Source organism: Bos taurus, chromosome 2 (assembly GCF_002263795.3).
Source record: "Bos taurus isolate L1 Dominette 01449 registration number 42190680 breed Hereford chromosome 2, ARS-UCD2.0, whole genome shotgun sequence".
Classification (NCBI taxonomy): domain Eukaryota; kingdom Metazoa; phylum Chordata; class Mammalia; order Artiodactyla; family Bovidae; genus Bos; species Bos taurus.
The window spans coordinates 4,318,773-4,343,568 of NC_037329.1; the positions used below are offsets into that span (position 1 = coordinate 4,318,773).

Here is a 24,796-nt window from a genome sequence, read left to right on the forward strand (position 1 = left end):
AACAACACAGATGAATCTCAAATGCACTATGCAAAGTGAACGAAATCAGACATAAAGCTATATATCATATAATCATATTCATAAAAAATTCAAGAAAAGGTAAAACTATAGTGACGAAAAGATCAGCTGCTGCCTGTGGCCTGGGGGGAAGGAGAGGATTACCCGCAAAGGGGCATGAGAAAACTTTTTGGAGAGATGGAAATGCTCTGGTATCTTGATTGTGCTGGTAGTTAACAAGCATACACAATTTTAGAAACTCAGGTGGGTTGGAAGGAGAGGCAGGAAAAAGGACACAGAAAAACAGTAAGGAGGTTATTCCAAAAGTACAGAGGAGAGGATAAGATGTTAATCTAGGAAGGTAGTATTGGGGAAAAAATCACATAAAATAAAATTTCAGAAAAACATCTGACAAAAATGAAAATTCATCTTGGCCTTTAGAAGACAGCTGAAAATACTGCTGTTCTAAATGCAAATATCGCAGATATATTTAATGGTTCCATAGTGGCATAAAACTAACTGCCTAAATTATTGCTAATTCCTTGCAGAAAATATGGTATAATTACAAAATCTTAGGGCAGCTTGGCTTTAGCTATTAGGTTGGCACAAAAGTAATTGTAATTTTGCACTGTTGAAATCTGTTGCTTGATATTAGAATATATTCTAAATAAATGTAGTTATATTATACATTGTTTTAATGCATATTTCTCACCTTATTTTTTTGGTAATGACTTATTACTTCCTGTTTATTTTTAGATCAGGGAAATGATGTTAGACAAAAAGCAAATTCAAGCGATTTTCTTATTTGAGTTCAAAATGGGTTGTAAAGCAGTGGAGACAACTCATAACATCAACAACGCATTTGGCCCAGAACTGCTAAAGAATGTACAGTTCAGTGGTGGTTCAAGAAGTTTTACAAAGGAGACAAGAGACTTGAAGATGAGGAGCCTAGTGGCCAGCCGTTGGAAGTTGACAACGACCAACTGAGAGCCACCATAGAAGCTGATCCTCTTACAAACAATGAGAAGTTGTCAAAGAACTCAGTGTCAACTCTTCTACAGTCATTTGGCGTTTGAAGAAAATTGGAAAGGTGAAAAAGCTTAGTAAGTGGGTACCTCATGACTGCAAATCAAAAAACATCGTTTTGAAGTGTCCTCTTCTCTCACTCTACACAACAACAACAAACCATTTATCAATTGGATTGTGGCATGCAACAAAAAGTGGGCTGTATATGACAACTGGCGATGATTAGCTCAGTGAGTGGACCAAGAAGAAGCTCCAAAGTACTTCCCAAAGCCAAACTTGCACCAGAAAAGGTCATGATTACTGTTTGGTGGTCTGCTACTGGGCTGATCCACTACAGCTTCCTAAATCATGGCAAAAACAATATATCTGAGAAGTATGCACAGCAAATCAATGAGATAGACTGAAAACTGGTGTGGATGTGACTGCTGATAGAAGCAAGGTCTGATGCTGTAAAGAGCAATACTGCATAGGAACCTGGAATGTTAGGTCTATGAATCAAGGCAAATTGGAAGAGGTCAAACAGGAGATGACAAGAGTGAACGTTGACATTCTAGGAATCAGCGAACTAAGACGGACTGGAATGGGTGAATTTAACTCACATGACCATTATATCTACTACTGTGGGCAGGAATCCCTCATAAGAAATGGAGTAGCCATCATGGTCAACAAAAGAGTCCGAAATGGATGCAATCTCAAAAACGACAGAATGATCTCTGTTCATTTCCAAGGCAAATCATTGGATATCACGGTAATCCAAGTCTATGCCCTGACCAGTAACACTGAAGAGGCTGAACAGTTCTATGAAGACCTACAACACCTTTTACAACTAACGCCCAAAAAAGATGTCCTTTTCATTATAGGGGACTGGAATGCAAAAGTAGGAAGTCAAGAAACACCTGGAGTAATAGGCAAATTTGGCCTGGGAGTAAAGAATGAAGCAGGAAAAAGGCTAATAGAGTTTTGTCAAGAGAACGCACTGGTCATAGCAAATACCCTCTTTCAACAACACAAGAGAAGACTCTACACATGGACATCACCATATGGTCTACACCGAAATCAGATTGATCATATTCTTTGCAGCCAAAGATGGAGAAGCTCTATACAGTCAGCAAAAACAAGACCAGAAGCTGACTGTGGCTCAGATCATGAACTCCTATTGCCAAATTCAGACTTAAATTGAAGAAAGTGGGGAAAACCACTAGACCATTCAGGTATGACGTAAATCAAATTCCGTTATACAGTGGAAGTGAGAAATAGATTTAAGGGACTAGATTTGAGAGAGTGCCTGATGAACTATGGACAGAGGTTCATGACATTGTACAGGAGACAGGGATCAAGACCATCCTCAAGAAAAAGAAATGCAGAAAAGCAAAATGGCTGTCTGAGGAGGACTTACAAATAGCTGAGAAAAGAAGAGAAGCAAAAAGCAAAGGAGAAAAGTAAAGATATACCCAATTGAATGCAGAGTTCCAAAGAATAGCAAGTAGAGATCTTGCTATAATAGCCTTCCTCAGTGATCAATGCAAAGAAATAGAGGAAAACAACAGAATGGGAAAGACTAGAGATCTCTTCAAGAAAATCAGAGATACCAAAGGAACACTTCATGCAAAGATGGGCACAATAAAGGATAGAAATGGTAGGGACCTAACAGAAGCAGAAGAGATTAAGAAGAGGTGGCAAGAATACACAGAAGAACTGTACAAAAATGATCTTCATGACCCAGATAATCATGATGGTGTGATCACTGACCTAGAGCCAGACATCCTTGAATGTGAAGTCAAGTGGGCCTTAGGAAGCATCACTACGAACAAAGCTAGTGGAGGTGATGGAATTCCAGTTGAGCTATTTCAAATCCTGAAAGATGATGCTGTGAAAGTGCTACACTAAATATGTCAGCAAATTTGGGAAACTCATCAGTGGCCACAGGACTGGAAAAGGTCAGTTTTCATTCCAATCCCAAAGAAAGGCAATGCCAAAGAATGCTCAAACTACTGCACAATTGCACTCATCTCACACGCTAGTAAAAGTAATGCTCAAAATTCTCCAAGCCAGGCTTCAGCAGTATGTGAACCGTGAACTTCCAGATGTTCAAGCTGGTTTTAGGAAAGGCAAAGGAACCAGAGGTCAAATTGCCAACATCCGCTGGATCATTGAAAAGCAAGAGAATTCCAGAAAAAACATCTATTTCTGCTTTATTGACTATGCCAAAGCCTTTGACTCTGTGGATCACAATAAACCATGGAAAATTCTGAAAGAGATGGGAATACCAGACCACCTGACCTGCCTCTTGAAAAACCTGTATGCAGGTCAGGAAGCAACAGTTAGAACTGGACATGCAGCAACAGACTGGTTCCAAATAGGAAAAGGAGTACATCAAGGTTGTATATTGTCACCCTGCTTATTTAACATATATGCAGAGTACATCATGAGAAACGCTGGGCTGGATGAAGCTCAGGCTGGAATCAAGATTGCCGGGAGAAATATCAATAACCTCAGACATGCAGATGACACCACCCTTATCACAGAAAGTGAAGAAAAACTAAAGAGCCTCTTGATGAAAGTGAAAGAGGAGAGTTGAAAGAGAAAGAGAGAAAAAGTTGGCTTAAAGCTCAACATTCAGAAAACGAAGATCATGGCATCCAGTCCCATCACTTCATGGTAAACAGATGGGGAAACAGTGGAAACAGTGTCAGACTTTATTTTTTTGGGCTCCAAAATCACTGCAGATGGTGACTACAGCCATGAAATTAAAAGATGCTTACTCCTTGGAAGGAAACTTATGACCAACCTAGACAGCATATTAAAACGCAGAGACATTACTTTGTCAACAAAGGTTCGTCTAGTCAAAGCTATGGTTTCTCCAATAGTCATGTATGGATGTGAGAGTTGGACCATAAAGAAGCTGAGTGCCAAAGAATTGATGCTTTTGAACTGTGGTGTTGGAGAAGACTCTTGAGAGTCCCTTGGACTGCAAGGAGATCCAACCATTCTATCCGAAAGGAGATCAGTCCTGGGTGTTCATTGGAAGGACTGATGTTGAAGCTGAAACTCCAATACTTTGTCCACCTGATGCAAAGAGCTGCCTCATTTGAAAAGACCCTGCCTGATGCTGGGAAAGATTGAGGGCGGGAGGAGAAGGACGACAGAGGATGATATCGTTGGATGGCATCACAGACTCGATGGATATGAGTTTGGGTATACTCCGGCAGTTGGTGATGGACAGGGAGGCATGCTGCAGTTCATGGGGTCGCAAAGAGTCAGACACAACTGAGCAACTGAACTGAACACTGAAAACTACAATGTCTGCAGCCAGCACCGGTCAACAGAAAGGGCCTAATTCTTCTTTACAACAACACCCAACAATGTTTCAAGAGTTGAACAAATTGGGTTATAAGGTTTTGCCTCATCTATCAAATTCACTAGATCTCTTGCCAACCAACTACCACTTCTGCAAACATACTGACAACTTCATGCCTGGAAAAAGCTTCCACACCAGCAGGAGGCAGAAAACGCTTTCCACGAGTTCATCAAATCTCAAATCATGAATTTGTATGCTACAAGATTAAACAAACTTATTTCTCATTGGCAAAAGCATGTTAATTGTAATGGTTCTTACTCTGATTAATAAAGATGTGTTTGAGCCTCGTTATAATGATTTAAAATTCATGGCCCCAAATCATAATTACGCTTGCACCAAACTAACAATTAAAGAGTTTCTATCCCAGGCTAGTTCAGGCTTGGTTTTATAGCCTTATCTAATGCTGATAATGGAACTATTTGGAGCTTAACATGTTACTGCAATACTAAATTCCAAAAGTATAATATTAAGAGCTAAGAGGGAAACCCCCACATGCTCACAAGTCTCAGGCTCTATATTTTCAGTGGAATGTAGAGAAACTGGAGGAAGCCTAAAAAAGAGCAGCAAAAACCCTGGGAAATATGAAAGAAACTTGCTTTGCATTTGATTCTATACTTCTGTGCAATATTCCTTAGTGCTTTTTTGTGGCCATTCTATAATTTCTTCAACAAAAGTTAGTTCCTCAAGGGCAAGAACTGTATTCTTTATTTTTTAAAAATATGGTGGATAGGATTGGGAAAGGGCAAGTGTGTACCTACGTGTACACACACACACACACACACACACAGTCTCTTTCTGCTTCAATCAGCTTAGTACCTAAAGGATTCTTCTTCCAGTTTTAGTGTATGTGCCACTGAAGTGAGCACAGGGATTCGTCTTTAAGAAACTGAGTTATTCAGCCTCACGAAAAGAAGTCTGCAAAGTCCTTTGGTAACTATGCTCAAGTTTCCAGTCTCCCAATTCCCAAGAAGACAGAACCAGAAAATAGGGTTCAACCGTGATAGGAGATATTAAGGGCAGACACAATGACAAATGTTTTAAAAGGGAAGGAGGCTCTGAGGCACTGTAAGTTCCTGGAGGTAAAGACCATGTCTTTCAGTTCCTTTGTTAATACACTCTAAGCTAGGTATAGAGTGAGGGCTGGTAAGAGACATAAGTGAAATGAAATTGAACTATCTTTGAAAATGGGTTAGGGGAAAAGGACCAATTACCTTAGGGACTCCCTACACAGTTATACGGAAAGAAAAGAAAAAAAAGGCAATGAAACCAAAGGCTTGTTTTTCGCAAATATCAACAAATGTCAAACTTTTAGCTAGACTGACCAAGAGAAAAAGAGAAGAGCCAACTTACTGAAATAAGCAAGGATAAAGGAAACGCAGCTGTTAAATTTAAATTTTAGAAAATCCTATGAAAAACTGTATGCCAACAAATTAGATAACCTAGATAGAATGGATACACTCCTAAGATACACAAACTTTGAAAACTGACTCAAGACAAAACAGAAAATCTAAACAGACCTACAGCAAGAGACTGAATCAGTAATTTAAAATTTTTCCAATACATTAAGAAAATTATATAAAAGGCATCACATTGGAAAGAAAGAATTAAAACTCTATTGGCAGATGGCATGGTCTTGTATAGGCTTGTATACTAAGAACTACAAAACACTGTTGAAAGAAATTAAAGACCTATATAATTGGAAAGATATCCCATATTCATGGTTCAGAACACTTAATACTGTTAAGAAGGCAATACTCTCTAAACTCATTTAGTGATTTAATGAAATTCTTATTAAAATCACAGCAGCTTTTTCTAAAGATATTAATAAGCTGATTTCAAAATGCAAAGAACCCAGAATAGCCATAATTACCTTGGGAAAAAAAAACACACAACTGGAAAATTCACACTTCCTAATTTGAAAACTTACTACAAAGCTTCAGTAAAAAAGACAATGTGGTACTAGCCTAAGGACAGACATGCAGATCAATGGACTAGAACTGACAGCCCAAAATTAAGCCTTCACATTAGGGTTTAACTGATTCCTGACAAAGGCACAAAGACCATCTAATGCGGAAAGAATAGGTTTTTAAAACAAATGGTGCTTGGACAACTGTATAGCCACATATGAAGACTAAAGCTGGAACTCTACCTGGCACCATATACAAAGAATTAACTCCAAATGTATCCAGGAAGTAAGAGTTTTCAAAAATGTAAGAGTTTTAAATTGTGAAAGTTCTAAAATCAAACACTGGCGTAAACCCTTGTGATCTGGGACTAAACAATGGTTTCTTAGATGTAACTCCAGAAGCATAAGTGACAAATGAAAAAATAGGAAAATTAGACTTTATGACGATTAGAAACTTATATGCTTCAAAGGACACCATCAAAAAAGTGAAAAGACAACATATAAAATGGGAGAAAACATATATGTGAGGCATATATGTGATAAGGGACTTGTATCCAGAATATAAAAAGAACTCCTACAATTCAACAATTATAAGATGAGTCAATTTTTAAAGGATTTGAATAAAGCAAAGGATTTGAATAAACATTTCTCCAAAGGAGATACACAAATGGCCAATAAACACATGAAAAAATGCTCAATGTCATTTGTTATTAGGGCAAATCACTCTGGAAAGCAGTTTGGCAATCCCATAAAAAGTTAAACATAAAATTACCATCTGATCCAGCAATCCCACTCCTATGTATATACCCAAGAGAAAGAAAAGCAGATCTACAAAAACGTATGTACAAATGCTCCTAGCAGCATTATTCATAATGGTCTAAAAGCAGAAACAACCCAAATGTCTATAAGTGATACAGCCACACGGTGGATATAATAAATAATAAATAAAACGTAGTATATCTATACAATGGAATACTATCTGGCAATAAAAATGAATAAAGTACTAATAAATGCCAAAATATGAAGGAACCTTGAAAATAATTTAAGTGAAGGAAGCCAGTCACAAAAAAGTGACAGAAAATAGGTTAGTGGTTGTCAGAGGGCACGGGGAATTGGGGGTGATTACTCATGGGTATGGAGTTAGTCCAGTCAAGGCTATGGTTTTTCCAGTAGTCTTGGATGGATGTGAGAGTTGGACTATAAAGAAAGCTGAGCACCGAAGAATTGATGCTTTTGAACCGTGGTGTTGGAGAAGACTCTTGAGAGTTCCTTGGACTGCAAGGAGATCCAACCAGTCCATTCTGAAGGAAACCAGTCCTGAATATTCAATGGAAGGACTGATGCTGAAGCTGAAGCTCCAATACTTCGGCCACCTGATGCAAAGAACTGACTCACTGGAAAAGACCCTGATGCTGGGAAAGATTGAAAGCAAGAGGAGAAGCAGGCAACAGAGGATGAGATGGTTGGATTGCATCATTGACTCGATGGACATGAGTTTGAGTAAACTCCGGGAGTTGGTGATGGACAGGGAGGCCTGGTGTGCTGTGGTTCATGGGGTCGCCGAGTTGGACGCAACTGAGTGACTGAACTGAACTGAACTGAATGGAGTTAGTTTTAGGGGTGTTGAAAATTTTCTGAAGTTAGATAGTGGTGATGGCTGCACAACTCTGTGAACATACTAAAATTACTGAGCTGTATACTTTAAAAGGGTGAATTTTATGGTGTGTGATATAGATCTCAATGAGGCTGTTACTTGAACACTACTGTTTCAGAAGCACTCCTAGACTGTAGGGAGATTATCAGAGACTACCATAACAACATCTTCAACAGAGTTATGTGGGATTAGATACTGGGAAGCAATGATACTCTTACCTCTTCTAAATAAATATTATCAAGGTCATATGGTGTTCTGACAGACTCTACCATCCAACTCTCAGGTGTGTTCAAGTTCAGAGTGAACAGAGGAGACTGTGGCATATCCAAAAATTTTGCTATTGGCCCCTTAGTAAAACTATTGTCTGAAGTAAAAGAAATCTCTGGTTCCAAGACATAACGGTAAAAGCTGAAATGGAAAAGGAAAGATGTTAAACTTTTTTTATAATGCAACCACAACCTTTGAGCTTATACATATCTACACAGATAAACAACTGACTTAAGACAAACTAGATTTGGAAGACCTTCCTTCCACAGTAAGAAAGTGTTTCCAAAACCATCTTTTGCCCTAACTGTATGCCCTGTGGTTGTTGAAGATGCAAGGAGAGCAGGGGAGGTGGGGTTGGGGGGGACGTCATTCCTTCCTGCATTTTGTGGGGAGGGGAAATGCTTGTGCCCCCAGGTCCCACACTCATACTAAGTTCTTCAAACTCTTGATTAGTTCTTAGAAATTTAGCAAAACTTCAGTAAGTGATTTTTTTCTAAACATGATGTCCATATATAAATCCCTTTGATCTTTTACATTCAATTTTTAGCTTTCAGACTGAGTGCAATTTTTTCCAAGGGTTGATTTCTTAGCCAGTTGGTTTTACCTTTTTAACGGCATGTCGGAAAGTTTAGATTGGCAGTTCATGAATACTCTTAGATTCATGTTGATCAGCTGAGTTAAAACCTAAAAGAGGAAATCAGATGACAAAACAAAAATTTTTCCTACAAAGTGACTGATACTCGAGACAAAATGTTTATATTTTCTCTTCAGAAATGTGTATCTCAAGAAAAAAACAAAGATAATAAATCCTATAAATTCTGCACTGGGTAAATCCCTAGAAATCACAGCTCTAGTGCACAATCAAAATCACACTTACCTATCATGGGGACAAAACATGGGCATTGCCTCTGCAGTTGTACCTACCAAAAGCAATGGGGCAAGTCTCTGTGCTTCTCTGGTGACAGGGTCAATGACAGCCACGACATCAAAGTATGTCTCCCCTTCCTTGGGTTTCAGTTTAATTGCACTACAGAGATCAAAAAGATAAAACATTACTCTGGGGGAAAATAGGAAACAGTTGATTTCTTGGCGGGGTGGGGGCAGGAAGACAACACATCCAATACAGCTAATCAACTCTCTTAGCATTTTCTAAAAAACAGTAAGTTACATGGTGGTCAACTACATGATTATGTCCACCTCAAAGTTTGCAAAACCCTCTCAAAGTTTCTAATGCTTGTTTTTAACAGTTAAGGAACATTATGCCAATTTTTATTTCTTGGCAAGAAGGTTGTAAGGAGAGAAGAAATTGATGTTTTCAAATAGTAAAAGAAATATAAGAATATTACAAGAAATTTGCAAAAGAGAGAAACAGGAAATAATCATAAAATCTCACCATCCCAACTCAACCACTATATGACATTTCTATACAGTCCTCCTTATATGCCTATATAAAGATCAGATACACCTACAAGATATCAGCAACCTTATAATGACTTCATTCCTTCCCCCAGAAATTGTAAATACTATAAAGATTTTTCCACACTGTTATACATTAATATCCTGAAAAAAAAATAATCTTCAATTTGCTAAGTGAACATGCTGTAGTTTACTTAAGCTATTCCTTATTGCTAGACTTTTAGATGGCTTTCAAGCTGTAAAAAACTTCTCACAACCACTTTGTATCACTGTTGGAAATTTCTTGAGAATTAACGCACTCCTAGACATGAGAGTCATAATTAAACAAATATTTTTATGGCAAATAGTCTGTTCAAATTTTATCCCCACCAGGACTGACTGTGAGAAAGCACAGGTCAATTAAACCAAAGTCCAATCTACTCTAAACTAATTAAATCAAAATCATAGAAGAGTAGCATGCAGGCTTCTGCATCTAAAGCCTTTGTGGTGATTCTGAGGTGCAAAAAGATATACACTTGACTGGTAAAGTAAGGGCTGCATACATCAACTGTAGGAGTCCTTCCTAAAGACAATTTAATCTTAAATCTAATCATGAGAAAACAACCCAGATTGTGGGACATTCCACAAGACAACTGGCCTGGACTCCTAAGAGTCAATGTCATAAAAGACTGAAAAAACAAATAAACAAAAAAACCCTCAAACTGTTCTACCTCAGAAGAGACTAAAGAGACACAATAACTAACTTCAGTGTGTGAGCTGGACCAAAACGACAAACAGTTATAAGAGGTCATTACTGGGCTTCGGAGAAATCGGAAAATGGACTGATATTACATAATATTGCTTTATCAAGGTTAAATTGCTGAGGTATGCCAGCAATTTAAATTGCTGGAGATACTGTCAGTACTCAGGAGACAGATGCCAAAGAATATATCCATGATATATAACAATGTCTACAAGCACAAGCTGGAATCAAGATTGCTGGGATAAATATCAATAACCTCAGATATGCAGATGACACCACCCTTATCACAGAAAGTGAAGAAAAACTAAAGAGCTTCTTGATGAAAGTGAAAGAGGAGAGTGAAAAAGTTGGCTTAAAGCTCAACATTCAGAAAACTAAAATCATGGTATCCGGTCCCATCACTTTACGGCAAATAGATGGGGAAACAGTGGCAACAGTGGCAGACTTTATTTTGGGGGGCTCCAAAATCACTGCAGATGGTGACTGCAGCCATGAAATTAAAAGACGCTTACTCTTTGGAAGAAAAGTTATGACCAACCTAGACAGCCTATTAAAAAGCAGAGACATTACTTTGCCAGCAAAGGCCCTTCTGGTCAAAGCTATGGTTTTTCCAGTAGTCATGTATGTGAGACTCTCATGGATGTGAGAGTTGGACTATAAAGAAAGCTGAGTGCCGAAGAACTAATGCTTTTGAACTATGGTGTTGGAGAAGACTCTTGAGAGCCCCTTGGACTGCAAGGAGATCCAACCAGTCTATCCTAAAGGAGATCAGTCCTGAGTATTCATTGGAAGGACTGATGTTGAAGCTGAAACCCCAACACTTTGGCCACCTGATGCGAAGAGCTGACTCATTTGAAAAGACCTTGATGCTGGGGAAGATTGAAGGCGGGAGGAAAAGGGTTCGACAGAGGATGATATCGTTGGATGGCATCACTGACTTAATGAACATAAGTTTGGGTAAACTCTGGGAGTTGATGATGGACAGAGAGGCCTGGCGTGCTGCTGTCCATGGGGTCACAAGAGTTGGGACATGACTGAGTGACTGAACTGAACAACATACTTTCAAATGGTTGCCAAAAATGTGAATGCACATTACATTTGTATGCAATACAAATTTTGTATGTATACTATATGTATGTATCTATATTGTATGTATACTATACATACACACACATATGGATAAATGTGGCACAGTGTCAACAGTTGGTGAATCTAGGTTAAAGATATTTGGGTGTTCACTGTAATAGTCTTTCAACTATTCTCCAAGTTTGAAACTTTTCAAAATAAAAAACTGGAAAACAAGAGACAAAAAGACAAAAGACAAAAGAGTTCCTTATAATGCTACACTTATTTTTATTTTATTGAAAACAAGACAGGTTTCAAAAAAAGATGAAGAGACGAGTGGTTTAACAACTGTTTATTCTTTAATATCATAAAATTAAGCTGATCTGCTTTATTAAAAGCTCTGTTTTCTTAAAGGGTGTACTCAGAACTACTTTAAATTGATCTAGAAATAAATGTCAACTTTTATGCAACTGAGCTCTGTTATGAGTTCTACATATGAATATAAACATATATAAAAACCACATCACACTTACAAATACACTTTAAATGGAAGAATAAAGGAGCTGAGGAAAACAAAAATATGCATAAATTCAACACTGATTCTATACCTGTGTCTGTCTTCGAAAAACTGGTATTCGATTCTTGCATCTCCCTTTGGTTGAGCTGACAGGAGAGCATCCACCTTCATTACCAAGTCACTGGCCCTGAAAGATGTGGTTGGTGAAAATTTAGCAATCAACCTAAGTACTGAATGCCAACGACATGGTTTGAAGAAATAAACTTTGTACCAACAGGCATGAGAAAAAAAACAACAATCTGTGTCACTGATTAGTTTTATAGCCCTGCAGTTAGTGTTGATTTTTCCATATGTGAAATGGAGGCAGCAACTACTTGGAGCAGCTCTTATAAAACCAGCACTGGCCTAACATACAAAATAAAGCACCTAGCTCAGAGCCTGGCCCAGAGCAGGCAGCCAGTGTCATTTATGTCTCCCTCACCCTCTTCTAAATAACTTTATTATTTTTTATGATCATTAGAGTAACAATTTACAAAAAAAAACATTCAGGAAAAAAATACATAAGGAGAAAATGGAGATACACACAATAATAGCATATTTAAGAAATAAGTGTTGAAAACACTTCAGTTCATAATTCTTCTATATTGTAAAATATATATATATCTATACACACAAAAGTGGTACTACATTATTTGGTAACCTGATTTTTCATTTAATAATATATTACAAACATTATTTTGTTGGGGTACATCAATATTTTCAATAACTGCATAGTATTATATTTATGGATATATCATTATCTATTACACTATTACAATCAACATTACAGTAAACAACTTTGAAAAGCACTTCCACATTCCCCACCCCTCCTAACTTGATTTCTAACCAAGGAAGATTTTACACTAAATCGTGAGACTCAAAAAAAATGCTCTAGTCTGCTGAACCAAGGATTGAATTCTAAGAATGCTAAAATATATTTGAGAATATTTGTGAATATATTTGAACTAGAATCAAGCCCATCCATTCTCTCACTGAACCAAACAACTATATTAAATTATATACCCTGGTACTTCTCAATATAACTCTGAAAACAGAATAAAATAGGTCATCTGTTTCCTCTGATGTGTCAACATTGTCACAAAATATGTCAAGGGACACTAACGGGGCCTGGGATGAGTACCTCGATTAAAGAGGTCACAACTGGGGTTTAGGGAGCTGAGGACGGCCTCTTAGCTGCAGGTCTGGGTCAGGCATGAAAGCTGTGGCTGTCATAAGGGGCCACTCCCAGGTGGAGCAGTCCTGTCACTAAGGAAAACCCTAGGCAAGCAAGGGCACTCTGAGAACCCTAAAAGTTTTAGCATCAATCTTTTGGTAGCCCCATAACTACCTTGAAAGTGAAAACGAAAGAGAAAGTTGCTCAGTTGTGTCCAACTATTTGCCAACCCATGGACTTATATAGTCCATGGAATTCTCTAGACAAGAATATTGGAGTGGGTACCCTTTCCCTTCTCCAGGTGATCTTCCCAACCCAGGGATCAAACCCAGGTCTCCCACATCGCAGGTGGATTCTTTACCAGCTGAGCCACAAGGCAAGTCCAAGAATATTGGAACAGGTAGCCTATCCCTTCTCCAGTGGATCTTCCGACCCAGGTATCAAATCAGGGTCTCCTGCATCGCAGGTGGATTCTTTACCAACTGAGCTACCAAGGAAGCCCAAAGCTACCTTATATGTCTATATCCACCCAGGACCCACCTAATACATCTCTAGTTGGTTAAAGACAAGTCTTTTGTGCATAGTCTGGCAATTATACAGTCCACAAGGACTCCAAGGGACCCCTCCACAGGCTCCAGAGACAGAGAGGGAGTGCTCCAAGGAACACAGCAAGCCTATGCCTGTGACACATGGCTTCAAGTCATAGGTCAGCTCCTGGCCTGTATCCAGGAGGTGTTTCATAGGCTAAAACAAGGAGCACTAAATGAGGTAGAACAAAACCTCTTTATCTGTGACCCCAGTTTGGCTGAGATAAAAAAAGATTCCTTCTCATATCACATAAAACTTGGCAAAGAGACTACTCTGGTAGCTATCAAAGTCAACACTAAGACATGCATCTCGAACTCTGCAACATCATGCTATGATGAAACAGAGGAAGAAAAGAAGAAAACAGAAAAACTTTAAAATCCTATATCCTCAAACTATGCATCAAAGAACACTATCAAGAGTGTGAAAAGTCAATCCATGGAATGGGGAAAAAACATCCACATATCACACAGCTATACGGGATTGATATCCAGAATATAAACGAATTCCTACAACTCAACAACAAAATACTTAAAAATGAGCAAAGGACTTGGACAGATGTTTTCCCAGATAGACAAATGGTCTATTAAGCACATGAAAAGATGTTCAAGATCACTAATTATTAGGGGAGTATGACAAACCACAAGGAGATACCACAGTCATTTAGAATGGGTATTATAAAAAAAATAAAAAATAACAAACGTTGATGAGGACGTGGAGAAATTAGAACCCTTATGCATTACTGATGGGAAAGTAAAATGCTATAGCCTCTGTGGAAAAAGGTATCATGGTTCATCAACATTAAACATAAACATACATCCTCCAATTATACATGCATTTGATATTTAATGCCAAAAACCATGTGAATATGAATATGAGCTTCAGTTACACTGCAGGTACATAGACCAATCAAATAATTACTTTTCTTCCTTTGAGAAATAACTTATTAAAATACATAAGCTAGTAATAACACTGAAAAGGATTAAAATAACAGTAAAGAACCAATAATAATCAACTCATCATCATCACCTTTGGACTACATAACAAAAAACTCATTATTCAATAATTAGTAAATAAAGAAAAAGAAACACTTAATTTGCCTTTTTTTCCTGAAAATAAAACTGAAGGGTAATTAAAGAAATAATTAGGAATAAGTATGTCTTTCCATAAGTATTCCAAAGAAATAAAATCACCCCTCTACTTTTGCATATGTTTGAAATTTTTACAATCAAAACCTTTTAAAAAATCAAAATGGAGAGAATTCAGTTCTTTAAACAGCTTGCTGCAAAATTAACTCATTTAGTGGAAGCAAAAATAAGTAAACCTGAAATGAAGACAATTATTATATTTTAAAGCTAGAGATAAAACATCTTGGAATAGATGTTTAACATTTTTTTTTTTAAAGAATGCTGCTGCTACTGCTGCTAAGTCACTTCAGTTGTGTCCGACTCTGTGTGATCTCGTAGATGGCAGCCCACCAGGCTCCACCGTCCCTGGGATTCTCCAGGCAAGAACATTGGAGTGGGTTGCCATTTCCTTCTCCAATGCGTGAAAGTGAAGTCACTCAGCCGTGTCCGACTCTTAGTGACCCCATGGACTGCAGCCTACCAGGCTCCTCCGTCCATGGGATTTTCCAGGCAAGAGTACTGGAGTGGGGTGCCATTTAAAGAATGAGGAAGGTCCAATTAAGATAGCCCCTATGACTTGAACTGATTAATTTCTTCTATGGCAAAACTTACACATCTTCTTCTACCCGAAGCTGCTGAATATGAGATTTGATTTTCTGTCCTGAAGTTTTTAAGATGATATTTTCCAGGAGGTGGAAATCGTCTTGATTAAAGAATTCACTGTCCTCAAGTGGCCCAATGATCTGTGAAAGAGAGCAGGGCAGTCAGTGCTGGAATCAGCAGGCTGCAAAGAAGCCCTGGGTTGTCCTCAGGCCACCTTACAAACCAAATCACTTTACAGACCCAAAGCATGTTTATGTCTAAGTTAAATCAATGAAAAAGTGAAAATAAAAGCCAAATCAACTCATATGGCTATCCACTTATCAATTCCTCCACACTCAACAGAGTGTAGACTCGAATATTTTACACTATTTTTACAGTAAACAAACTCTGATATAAAACAGCAATATCATTTTCATTAATTCTCACTGAATATAATAAAAAAGCCAAAATAGAAATGCAGTGGTAGATACCAGAGATTTCACCCTAAGTGCTAAGAGTTTCAAGTTTAGTATGTCTGCCTAGTCTCATTTTCACATGTGCAGATATTTATGAAGTATTCTAAGCATAAACCAATTAAGTTCATATAAACTGCACAAACCATAAACTTAATCCCCACATGATACAAATACTTTATGTATCAAAGGTCTTAGGAATTTATGTTCTGAGAGCAACCACACTCTCACCATCTTACACACTCACAGGGCAAAACTAAACAGGAGGAAGGTTTCATGTAAGGACATTTGTGTCCAAATGAGCAAACTTCCTTTGAAACAAGGGGGCAGTAATGATCACCAGCACTGCATAAGCCCTAATCACCTTCAGAAAAAGTGGCTCTGTTGAAGAGTTTACTAGCTTCAGAGAAGAATGCTGCCAAGACTGTTCACTAATCTAATTTGAAGGCAACCTTGTCTCAGGACAAAATCCTTACCCTTCCATTGCTGATCACTGCCCTCTGTCCTTTCTTCAGCTTTAGAACATCCCTGCAGTACATGGCATGAGACAAAATGAAATCCATTTTGGAAGACTCAAAGACCTCTTTAAAAAGACTGAAATCCATGCCCTAGGAAAGTAATTGTTATTAAGGAAAAGTAATTGTTATTATGAAAACCACAAAAATTAATAATCACATGAATAAATCATAAAATGCTCTAGAGGAAAGTTATGACTAATTTTAATAATTAACATTATGATGTCTCCATTTTCCACATTTCCTCCCGTTTTTTCCCAACCTCTCACTTAACAAGTAATTGCTTATTTCCTTTTCCTGGTCCTTTATGTGATAGTTTAATTGGTAAACTATAATTCATGGTATCTTTATTATGCATTTTTAAATCTTGTTAATTTCAAGAGAGAACCTTTTTTCTAACTGAAACATCAAATACACTCATCATTTTATAAAAAGTTTTAAAATTACACAACAATCAAAAGTACGTAGTATATAAATTAACTTGGACTTTTAAATTAACTCTGCCTTTTAAAAACTTACAAAACCAATGGCTTTGTGCTTAAAAGCATACATAAACTCATGTATACACATGAAACCTAGTAAGTTTCAAGTGAAGTAAAGGGAAAATCACAGAATTGTTATTTATTGGAAAGGCTCTTCCAACTTAAAAAATATTCTCTGAGCTCAGAACTACAATCACAAATCCTGACATCAACAGGAACAGGACAAATCAGCCCACAGGAATGAACTTCTAAATAACAGAACAAGGCAGCTTCGTGCAATACACAGACTTACCCCAACAGAGAACTCCCTGATGTCAGTTCCTGCGGCCAGGGCCTCTGCAGTCTCCTCCTTGGCCATTTTTGTGATGAAGTTCTTAGCAGAGTTGGAGGTCTGGGTTTGGAGAGCAGCCCAGATTGCTCTGGAGATCTGAGTTTTCTCATAACTTATATCTTCACTAGGATTATTGATCATGCTTACTCTAACATTGTTACTGGATTTCTATTTACAAAATGGGAAATTAAGAGTTATATGGTAGATGTCTTGAACTTAAAAAGCAGCATTAACATCAGTCATATTCCATAAGTAGCAAATAACACTTAAGTCTTCAGTCGTTCTCCTCTGCATACCAAATAAAATTAAAATGCTGTAACTAGGCATTCAAACCCTTATATGAATTGGCCCCCAACCTACCTTTCCAATTCATTTCTTGCCATCTCTGTAAATATGGAATACATTACAGATTGTCAGAGTCCTGTATTTTCCCAACACACTTTGCATTCTTCTTATGCATGTTATGCCTCACTTGGGCATGTGAATCCCAACTACACCCATCTTTACTACCACAAGTCACAACCCTCTTGAAGGGCTCTGCGCAAACCCTTTACAGATTTACAGATTTCTAGCAAAAATTAATCTCTCCTTGGGTAAAAAGTCAAGAATTCATGTGGAAGAAGATATCTAGGACCAAAAAAAACAAAAAAGGGCCATAGCAACAGAAATTCATACTTATGTGTATCATTCATACTGATGTGTATCTAAAAACATGTACCTGAGTATTCACTGCAGCATTCTTCTAGCCCCAAACTAGAAACAAACCAACTGTCCATCAAACAGACTAAACAAACAAAACTCTGTGGTACAGCGACTGCACAATGAAAAAGAACTAATTACCACTACTTGTAAAGCCATGGATAAATTTCAAAAATGTTGAGCAAAGAAATCAAATGCAAACAAACACATGTTAATATTGTAAGAGTCTATTTAAACAAAGTAAGTAACAGGCAAGCCTAGGCTGTGAGGAGAGGGACCGGAGAGGGATAGTGATGAGGCCGCAGGCAGGGCCATACTTTGAGGTGACTACTTCTGTACCTGGGGGGTGGTCACACGTTGACAATGTACATCCTGTTAATGTGTGCTTGTCTTCTGAACCTATGTGTCACCTCAGTTACTCCCTCCCCGTTCTCCCACTTTACCACCACACAAGCTTTATCAATTTAAGAATGCATTATACATATATCATCCTTCCAGGACTGCTCACAAATACAACTCTGAACTGACCACACCATCTAGTCTGTTCCTTTGGACAATAAAGGCACTCAGTACATCAGTATTTCAGTGAGCCTCCTTAGGACACAGGGTGGTAAAGGGACACAGGTCGGAGGGGTGTGAAACCTGGATGAAGATCCAATCTGAAACTACTCAGGAAATGTAACAACTCTCTCTCTGACAATGAGGATCTCTAGAAGAGGTGATATTTTTTCAACTGTTCACCACTGCTATTCAGTCCACTTCTACAGGTGATACCCTGCCTAGCTTTCAGGCCACCTGTATGTGCATCCCTCTGCGTGCCTACACCAACTTCTATTACATAGGCGCTGATGTGCCTGGTTAATATTTTTCCCATATCTGGACCTCTGTCAAGGTAAGGACTCTGTCTCTTCCACACAATATACAAAATGAACTTTGCAGCATCTCTTCAGCAAGGGCATGAACAGTAGTACAATTAAAAACTTGTCTATGATGAAGATCTCGTTATTTTTCCCTCTAAAAGAATCTATTCCCAGACTTCCCTGATGGTCCAGTGGTTAAGATTCTGCCTGCCAGTGCAGCGGACGTGGGTTCGATTCCTGCTCCAGGAAGATCCCACATTGCTGTGGAGCAACTAAGCCAGTTTGCCAAAACTACTGAGCTGCAGCCTAGAGCCCATGATCTGCAACAAGAGAAGCCACTGCAATGAGAAGCCTGTGCACTGTAAGGAAGAGGAGCCCGAAAGACCCAACAGAGCCATAAATAAATAAATAAATTTTTTAAAGAAAAAAAAGAATGTTGCAGTCTTCTCGGCTTTCTCAATAGTTGCCAGACCTCTGAGAAAACAATGCTTCTTCTCCCCAAGCACTAAAAATGCAGGATTCAGCCTCCCCACCAGAATATTATCAGCACACAGGTGCTCATGAAGATACTGCAGCCTCAAACAAAGACACAGACTGAAGTAGGAGATACTTGCCTGATGTTTAATAGCATCATACAACAACTGCCTTCCAGAAGGGCTATCAAAATCCCCAACAATCCAAAAAGTTACTGGTCTAATAAAAGAATCATCTGTAGAAAAACAAACACAACATACTGAGTGGGAGGAGGGGAGAAAGCACATCCTATGTTTCAGTATTGCTATTAAGTCAAGTAATTTCTGCAAACCATGCAAAAAATAAAGATACAAAGCAAAAGCAGCGAAACTTTGATACTAGAATGAAAGCATGATAACCTTCCATGTGGCTTAATTAGAAATTAGAAACATGCATTTATTAATTCTGTTTTGGTTTGGGCATCTGTTAGCATGTAAAATGAAAAAGTCTTTGAGAGTGTGGGTAAAATATGATAGTCTCTAATCATATTCATTTGTAACTTTCTATAATATAACTCTTTACAAACACACAGAACTTATCTGCATTGATAATATATCTGTTACCCACAGGTTCCAGAAACATTCCAATAAAGTAGCGATAAATTCTGAATTATAACAGTGCCTGAACCACATAAGATAATTAATAAAAAATAAATAAAAGGAATAGAACACTCTGAAGTTTAAAGTTACCATAGATTTCCTTGGAGGACATTCCTGGACAAAAGTAAAGGAAAAAGAGTAGAAAAAAAGAAAATGTCATTTCTCTAATTAATGTCAACTTAAGAGACAAATTTTAAATAATGCCCAACATCCTCTATGCTTTTTTTCTGGTTCTTCGTCCCATTTGTGTTACAGAACTATACAAGGACTCCTCGGAATCAATTTCTTAGAGGAACCAAATGGAGCAATGGACTGTATTTAAATATACATTTGAAAAGCCAGAACTTCTCTCTGGGAGAAAACTACAATGGTAATAAAAATAGCTACCTTAAATGACAGTTGGTGCTTTAAAAGGGTAATAAATGTAACCAGAGAGGGAAAACATCTGTCTTTCATTAAAAGGGTATCATTTTACATAATTTTGATCTGCATAAAGAACTCTGTATCAAAATCAGCTTAAAAACAGTCACAAGGATTTCTTGAACCAAGTTTCCCTTGCGGCTCAGCTAGTAAAGAATCCACCTGCAATGTGGGAGACAATCCCTGGTTGGGAAGATCCCCTGGAAAAGGGAAAGACCTCCCACTCCAGTATTCTGGCCTAGAGAATTCCATGGACTGTATAGTCCATGGGGTCACAAAGAGTTGGACACAACTGAGCGACTTTGACTTCACTTATCTATAAATCCCAAAAATTTAATCCAATGTTGTCATTGAAGAGGTGAGTCAAACCAATCTGCAATGCATTAAACCATTTTTACATAATTCTTTTTCTATTCTGAACCATGAAAAAATTTTTCTTTTTGCCTTTTATGTCTATTATGGTAGCTCAACCGGTAAAGAATCTTCCTGCAATGCAGGAGACCCTGGTTCAATTCCTAGGTCAGGAAGATCCCCTGGAGAAGGGTTAGGCTACCCACTCCAGTATTCTTGGGCTTCCCTGGTAGCTCAGACAGTAATGAATCCACCTGCAATGCAAGAGACCTGGGTTGGGAAGATCCTCTGGAGGAGGGCATGGCAACCCACTGCAGTATTCTTGCCTGGAGAATCCCATGAACAGAGGAGCCTGATGGGCTACAGTCCATGTGGTCACAAAGAGTTGGACATGACTGAGCGACTAAGCACAGCACACACAGCACATAAAATTTATAGACAACATCTGAATTTTCAAATATATATAAAAATTAAATTTAAATAGGTAATTTCTAGACTCAAATAATTATACAAAAAAATAAAAGAAATTATGGTATCTCTTTCTCAACAGACACTAAATTTTTGTAGATACTAAGAAAAAAAAAAAGTTGAATCCAAGGTTAAGCGTAAAATGAATTACCTTTCTTAGTCAGATAATTCATACTGTTGGCTATAGCAGCAGTCTTGCCTTGGGAATCCAAGACGGTAAATCTAGCATAATCATCCACAAAAAAGTTATCTGAAAAAAAAAATTAGATTTATAATTAATATGCCTAAATTCAAGCTAATGTTAACATTCAACTGATAACCTTATTTGACCATATGTTTTAACAAAATGCATGAGCAAAATATATTGTTCCAAGTTCATTGAACAAGTTAACAACATGACCCCTACCTCATTAATCATATTTTAAGACACAAAGGGAAAATGTACCCATCTGACATATAACTCTCATATATGTGTTGATTATTTAAATTAATTTTATTCCTATTTTTTCACTTTATACCTAGAGGATGATCTTTTAAAGAGACTTTAACTTCACCTCCCCTTTCCATAGTCCATCCCTATAGTAAACACTTCCCTATTCTATTTGGGGATAAGAGGAGATAAATGGGAGAGAAAATATAAGAAAACGCATATTTTAGTTATTTCATCTCTATCATAATAACATTTCTAACCTTAAAAGAAATAAGAGGTCATTTTTAGATATATATTTTTCCTATTAGTACCTATGTGCAATTGCTCTTATTAATCATTTCCCCTCAGATTACTCTTACCAAAATTCCAGCTTCATCAAGTCACTCTCTTGCTCTAAATACTTCATAATTTCTTCCTACCTACAAAGTGGTCTCCAGCCTGGTATCATAAACCCTCTATCTCTAGCAATCATCCCAGGTCTTTGCATTACTCACATCCCAATACAAACGCCCTGCTTTCTGCCCTACCCTCCAAGCACAGCTTGCTTGCCCACCCTCACCCATCTATCTTTTCATTAAAGAAAGCACACCGAAGGCCTACAATCTGCTCAATCAATGTTCTAGTAATGGTAAGCGATTATGACAGACATAATCCATTCATACTGTTGGCTATATGCAGGGGAGGGGAGGAAGTACCATGGCCTTAAAACTTGGTTGCAGGACAGCAAAGGCCAAGAGCAGTGTAGATAATGGAGCTATAACCACTGGGTTAGGAGGATGCCAGTTACTCCTTCACCAACAGCTTCACAACGCTCACCAAGCGACTACGTCCTTGCCACTGGGGACTGGCATCATGTCACAGGTGAGGGTGTTAACACTCAGTGGAGAAAGATATCCCAAAACACAGAGCTGTTTTTACGTTCCTTATTCATCAGTACTCCAAAGATAACTCTTTACAGCTTAATTTAAAATGATGGAAACAACAAACAGGATGAAGATTCATAACACTGCCTGCCTTGCACTACTAATTCTTCTGGTAAAAAAGCATTTTCTTAACTACCTTTTTTTTTCAAATATAAGCATACATATGAATTTTTCCTCTGCCTATATTTAACCATTTTATTCTGCCTGAAAGAAAAGGAATTTAGTTTCAAGTAGAACAGAGATAGCCGCAATCAAGTACCAATCACAAATAGATTTATATATTTATCGTACTCAACTACCACAACGAATACACTTGGTTCTGACTTCACCGTTAACATATCCTTTCTTCCCCGTGAGATTTCCTGAGCAAATAATGATAGCTCCATGTCATTTCCTGCAGTTCGTCACAGTGGCCTCCACAGTCTCCAGCAAAGGCAAAGAACAAGCTGCAGCTGGGGTTAACTTCTAAACAAGGCATTGTTTCAGTTTGTTCATTTTCCAAACTTACTTATTTTTAACTGAAGGAAAACTGCTTCACAATACTGAGCTGGCCTCTGCCATACATCAACAAGAGTCAGCCATGGGTGCGCACGTGTCCCCTCCATCTCTAACCACCCCCCTCTTCCCGCCCTTCCAGGTTGTTCCAGAGCCCCAGTCTGAGCCCCTGAGTCACAGGGCAAATCCCCACTGGTTGTCGATTTCACACGTGGTAGCGTGTGTGCGCCCCCATGCCTCTCTCCATGCATCTCACCCTCTCCTTCCCCCATCCATGTCCCCACGTCTGCTCTCTGCATCTGTGCCCTCAGACACTGGTGCCCTCAGACAGGTTCATCAGCACCATCTTTCTAGATTCCAGATATATGCATTAATATGTAATATTTGTGTTTCTCTTTCTGACTTACTTCACTCTGTATAATAGGCTCTAGGTTCATCCACTTCATTAGAACTGACTCAAACGTGACCCTTTATATGGTTGAGTAACATTCCATTTTTATATATATATATATATATGTACTACAGTTTCTTTATCCATTCATCTGTCGATGGACATCTAGGTTGCTTCCATGCTGTAGCTATTGTAAGCAGTGCTGCAGTGAACATTGGGGTGCATGTGCCTTTTTCAATTTTGGTTTCCTCAGGGTATATACCAAGTAGTGAAATGGTGGGGTCATATGGTAGTTCTACTCCCAGTTTTTTGAGGAATCTCCATACGGTCTTCCACAGTGGCTGTATCAATTTACAGTCCCATCAACAGTGCAAAACGGATGCCTTTTCTCCACACCCTTTCCAGCATTTATTGCTTGTGGATCTTTGATGATGACCATTCTGACTTGTACGAGGTAATATCTCATTGTAGTTTTGATTTGCATTTCTCTAATAATGAGTGATGTTAAGCATCTTTTCATGTGTTTATTAGCCATCTGTATGTCTTCTTTGAAGAAATATCTGTTTATGTATTTTGCCCGCTTTTTGACTAGGTTGTTTGTTTTTCCGGTATTCAGTTTCATGAGCTACAAAAAGGTATTCTTGTGGAAACAACCTAAACATTAATCAACTGAGGAACAGGTAAGCAAAGTATGGCCTGTCTATACAATGGAAAAGGAATCAGTCGTAAAAAGGAAGTTCTGAGACAGGCTACAACGTGGATGAACCTTAAAAACCTTTATGCTTAGTGAAAGAAGCCAGTCACAAAAAACTTCCAATTATATAAAATATCCAGAACAGAAAAATCCATAGAAAGAGAAACTAAATTAGGTAGTTGCTGAAGGACAGGAGAAGTGGGAAATGGACTACTACTAGAAGAGGGACTACTAACGGGGTACATCATTTCCTTCGGAGGAGTCTAAAATTAGACAGTGTGATGATCACACAACTTTGAGAATATACTAAAAACAGTACACATTATAACTGTACAATTTGAAAGGTTGACTTTTATGGCAAGTACGGTATTTCTCAGTGAAGCTTTATTTGTTAAAAAGGCATTCTTAAGTCCACACAGTAAAGCTCTCTGAGATATTTGTCAACATTATTGCTGAAACTGACACCAGACCTAGGAAGAAAACAGCTGCTTAAGAGCTTTAGGACTGTAAGAAAGCCAATAATCCAGGACCATTCCTACCATCTACTGCCTATGTTTAGCTGGCATTTAAAAGACATTGAATAACTTTCAGAGTTTACAAAGATTTATCCAGGAAGAATTTCTCTCCTCTGGAGGAAACTCTTGTAAATTTAGAGGCTCATATAATGAAATCAAGGTACAAAGAGTTTAAACAAAAT

General features: G+C 38.1%; 1 protein-coding gene across 2 annotated transcripts in view; it reads right to left on the bottom strand.

Moving 5' to 3' along the window:
- Positions 1-24,796, bottom strand: part of UGGT1 (UDP-glucose glycoprotein glucosyltransferase 1) — a 110,992-nt gene that overhangs the window by 21,301 nt on the left and 64,895 nt on the right. Inside the window, exons 20-29 of one of the 2 annotated variants that reach the window (XM_002685231.6) lie at positions 21,318-21,416; positions 20,018-20,041; positions 19,430-19,524; positions 17,218-17,424; positions 16,405-16,536; positions 15,486-15,616; positions 12,040-12,135; positions 9,133-9,235; positions 8,813-8,892; positions 8,160-8,349 (exon numbers count right to left, since the gene is read on the bottom strand). In XM_002685231.6, the coding sequence (XP_002685277.1) occupies positions 8,160-8,349; positions 8,813-8,892; positions 9,133-9,235; positions 12,040-12,135; positions 15,486-15,616; positions 16,405-16,536; positions 17,218-17,424; positions 19,430-19,524; positions 20,018-20,041; positions 21,318-21,416 (1,157 nt within the window). The remainder of the gene's footprint in view (positions 1-8,159; positions 8,350-8,812; positions 8,893-9,132; positions 9,236-12,039; positions 12,136-15,485; positions 15,617-16,404; positions 16,537-17,217; positions 17,425-19,429; positions 19,525-20,017; positions 20,042-21,317; positions 21,417-24,796) is intronic. The other variant, XM_005202234.5, reaches the window with a different exon arrangement.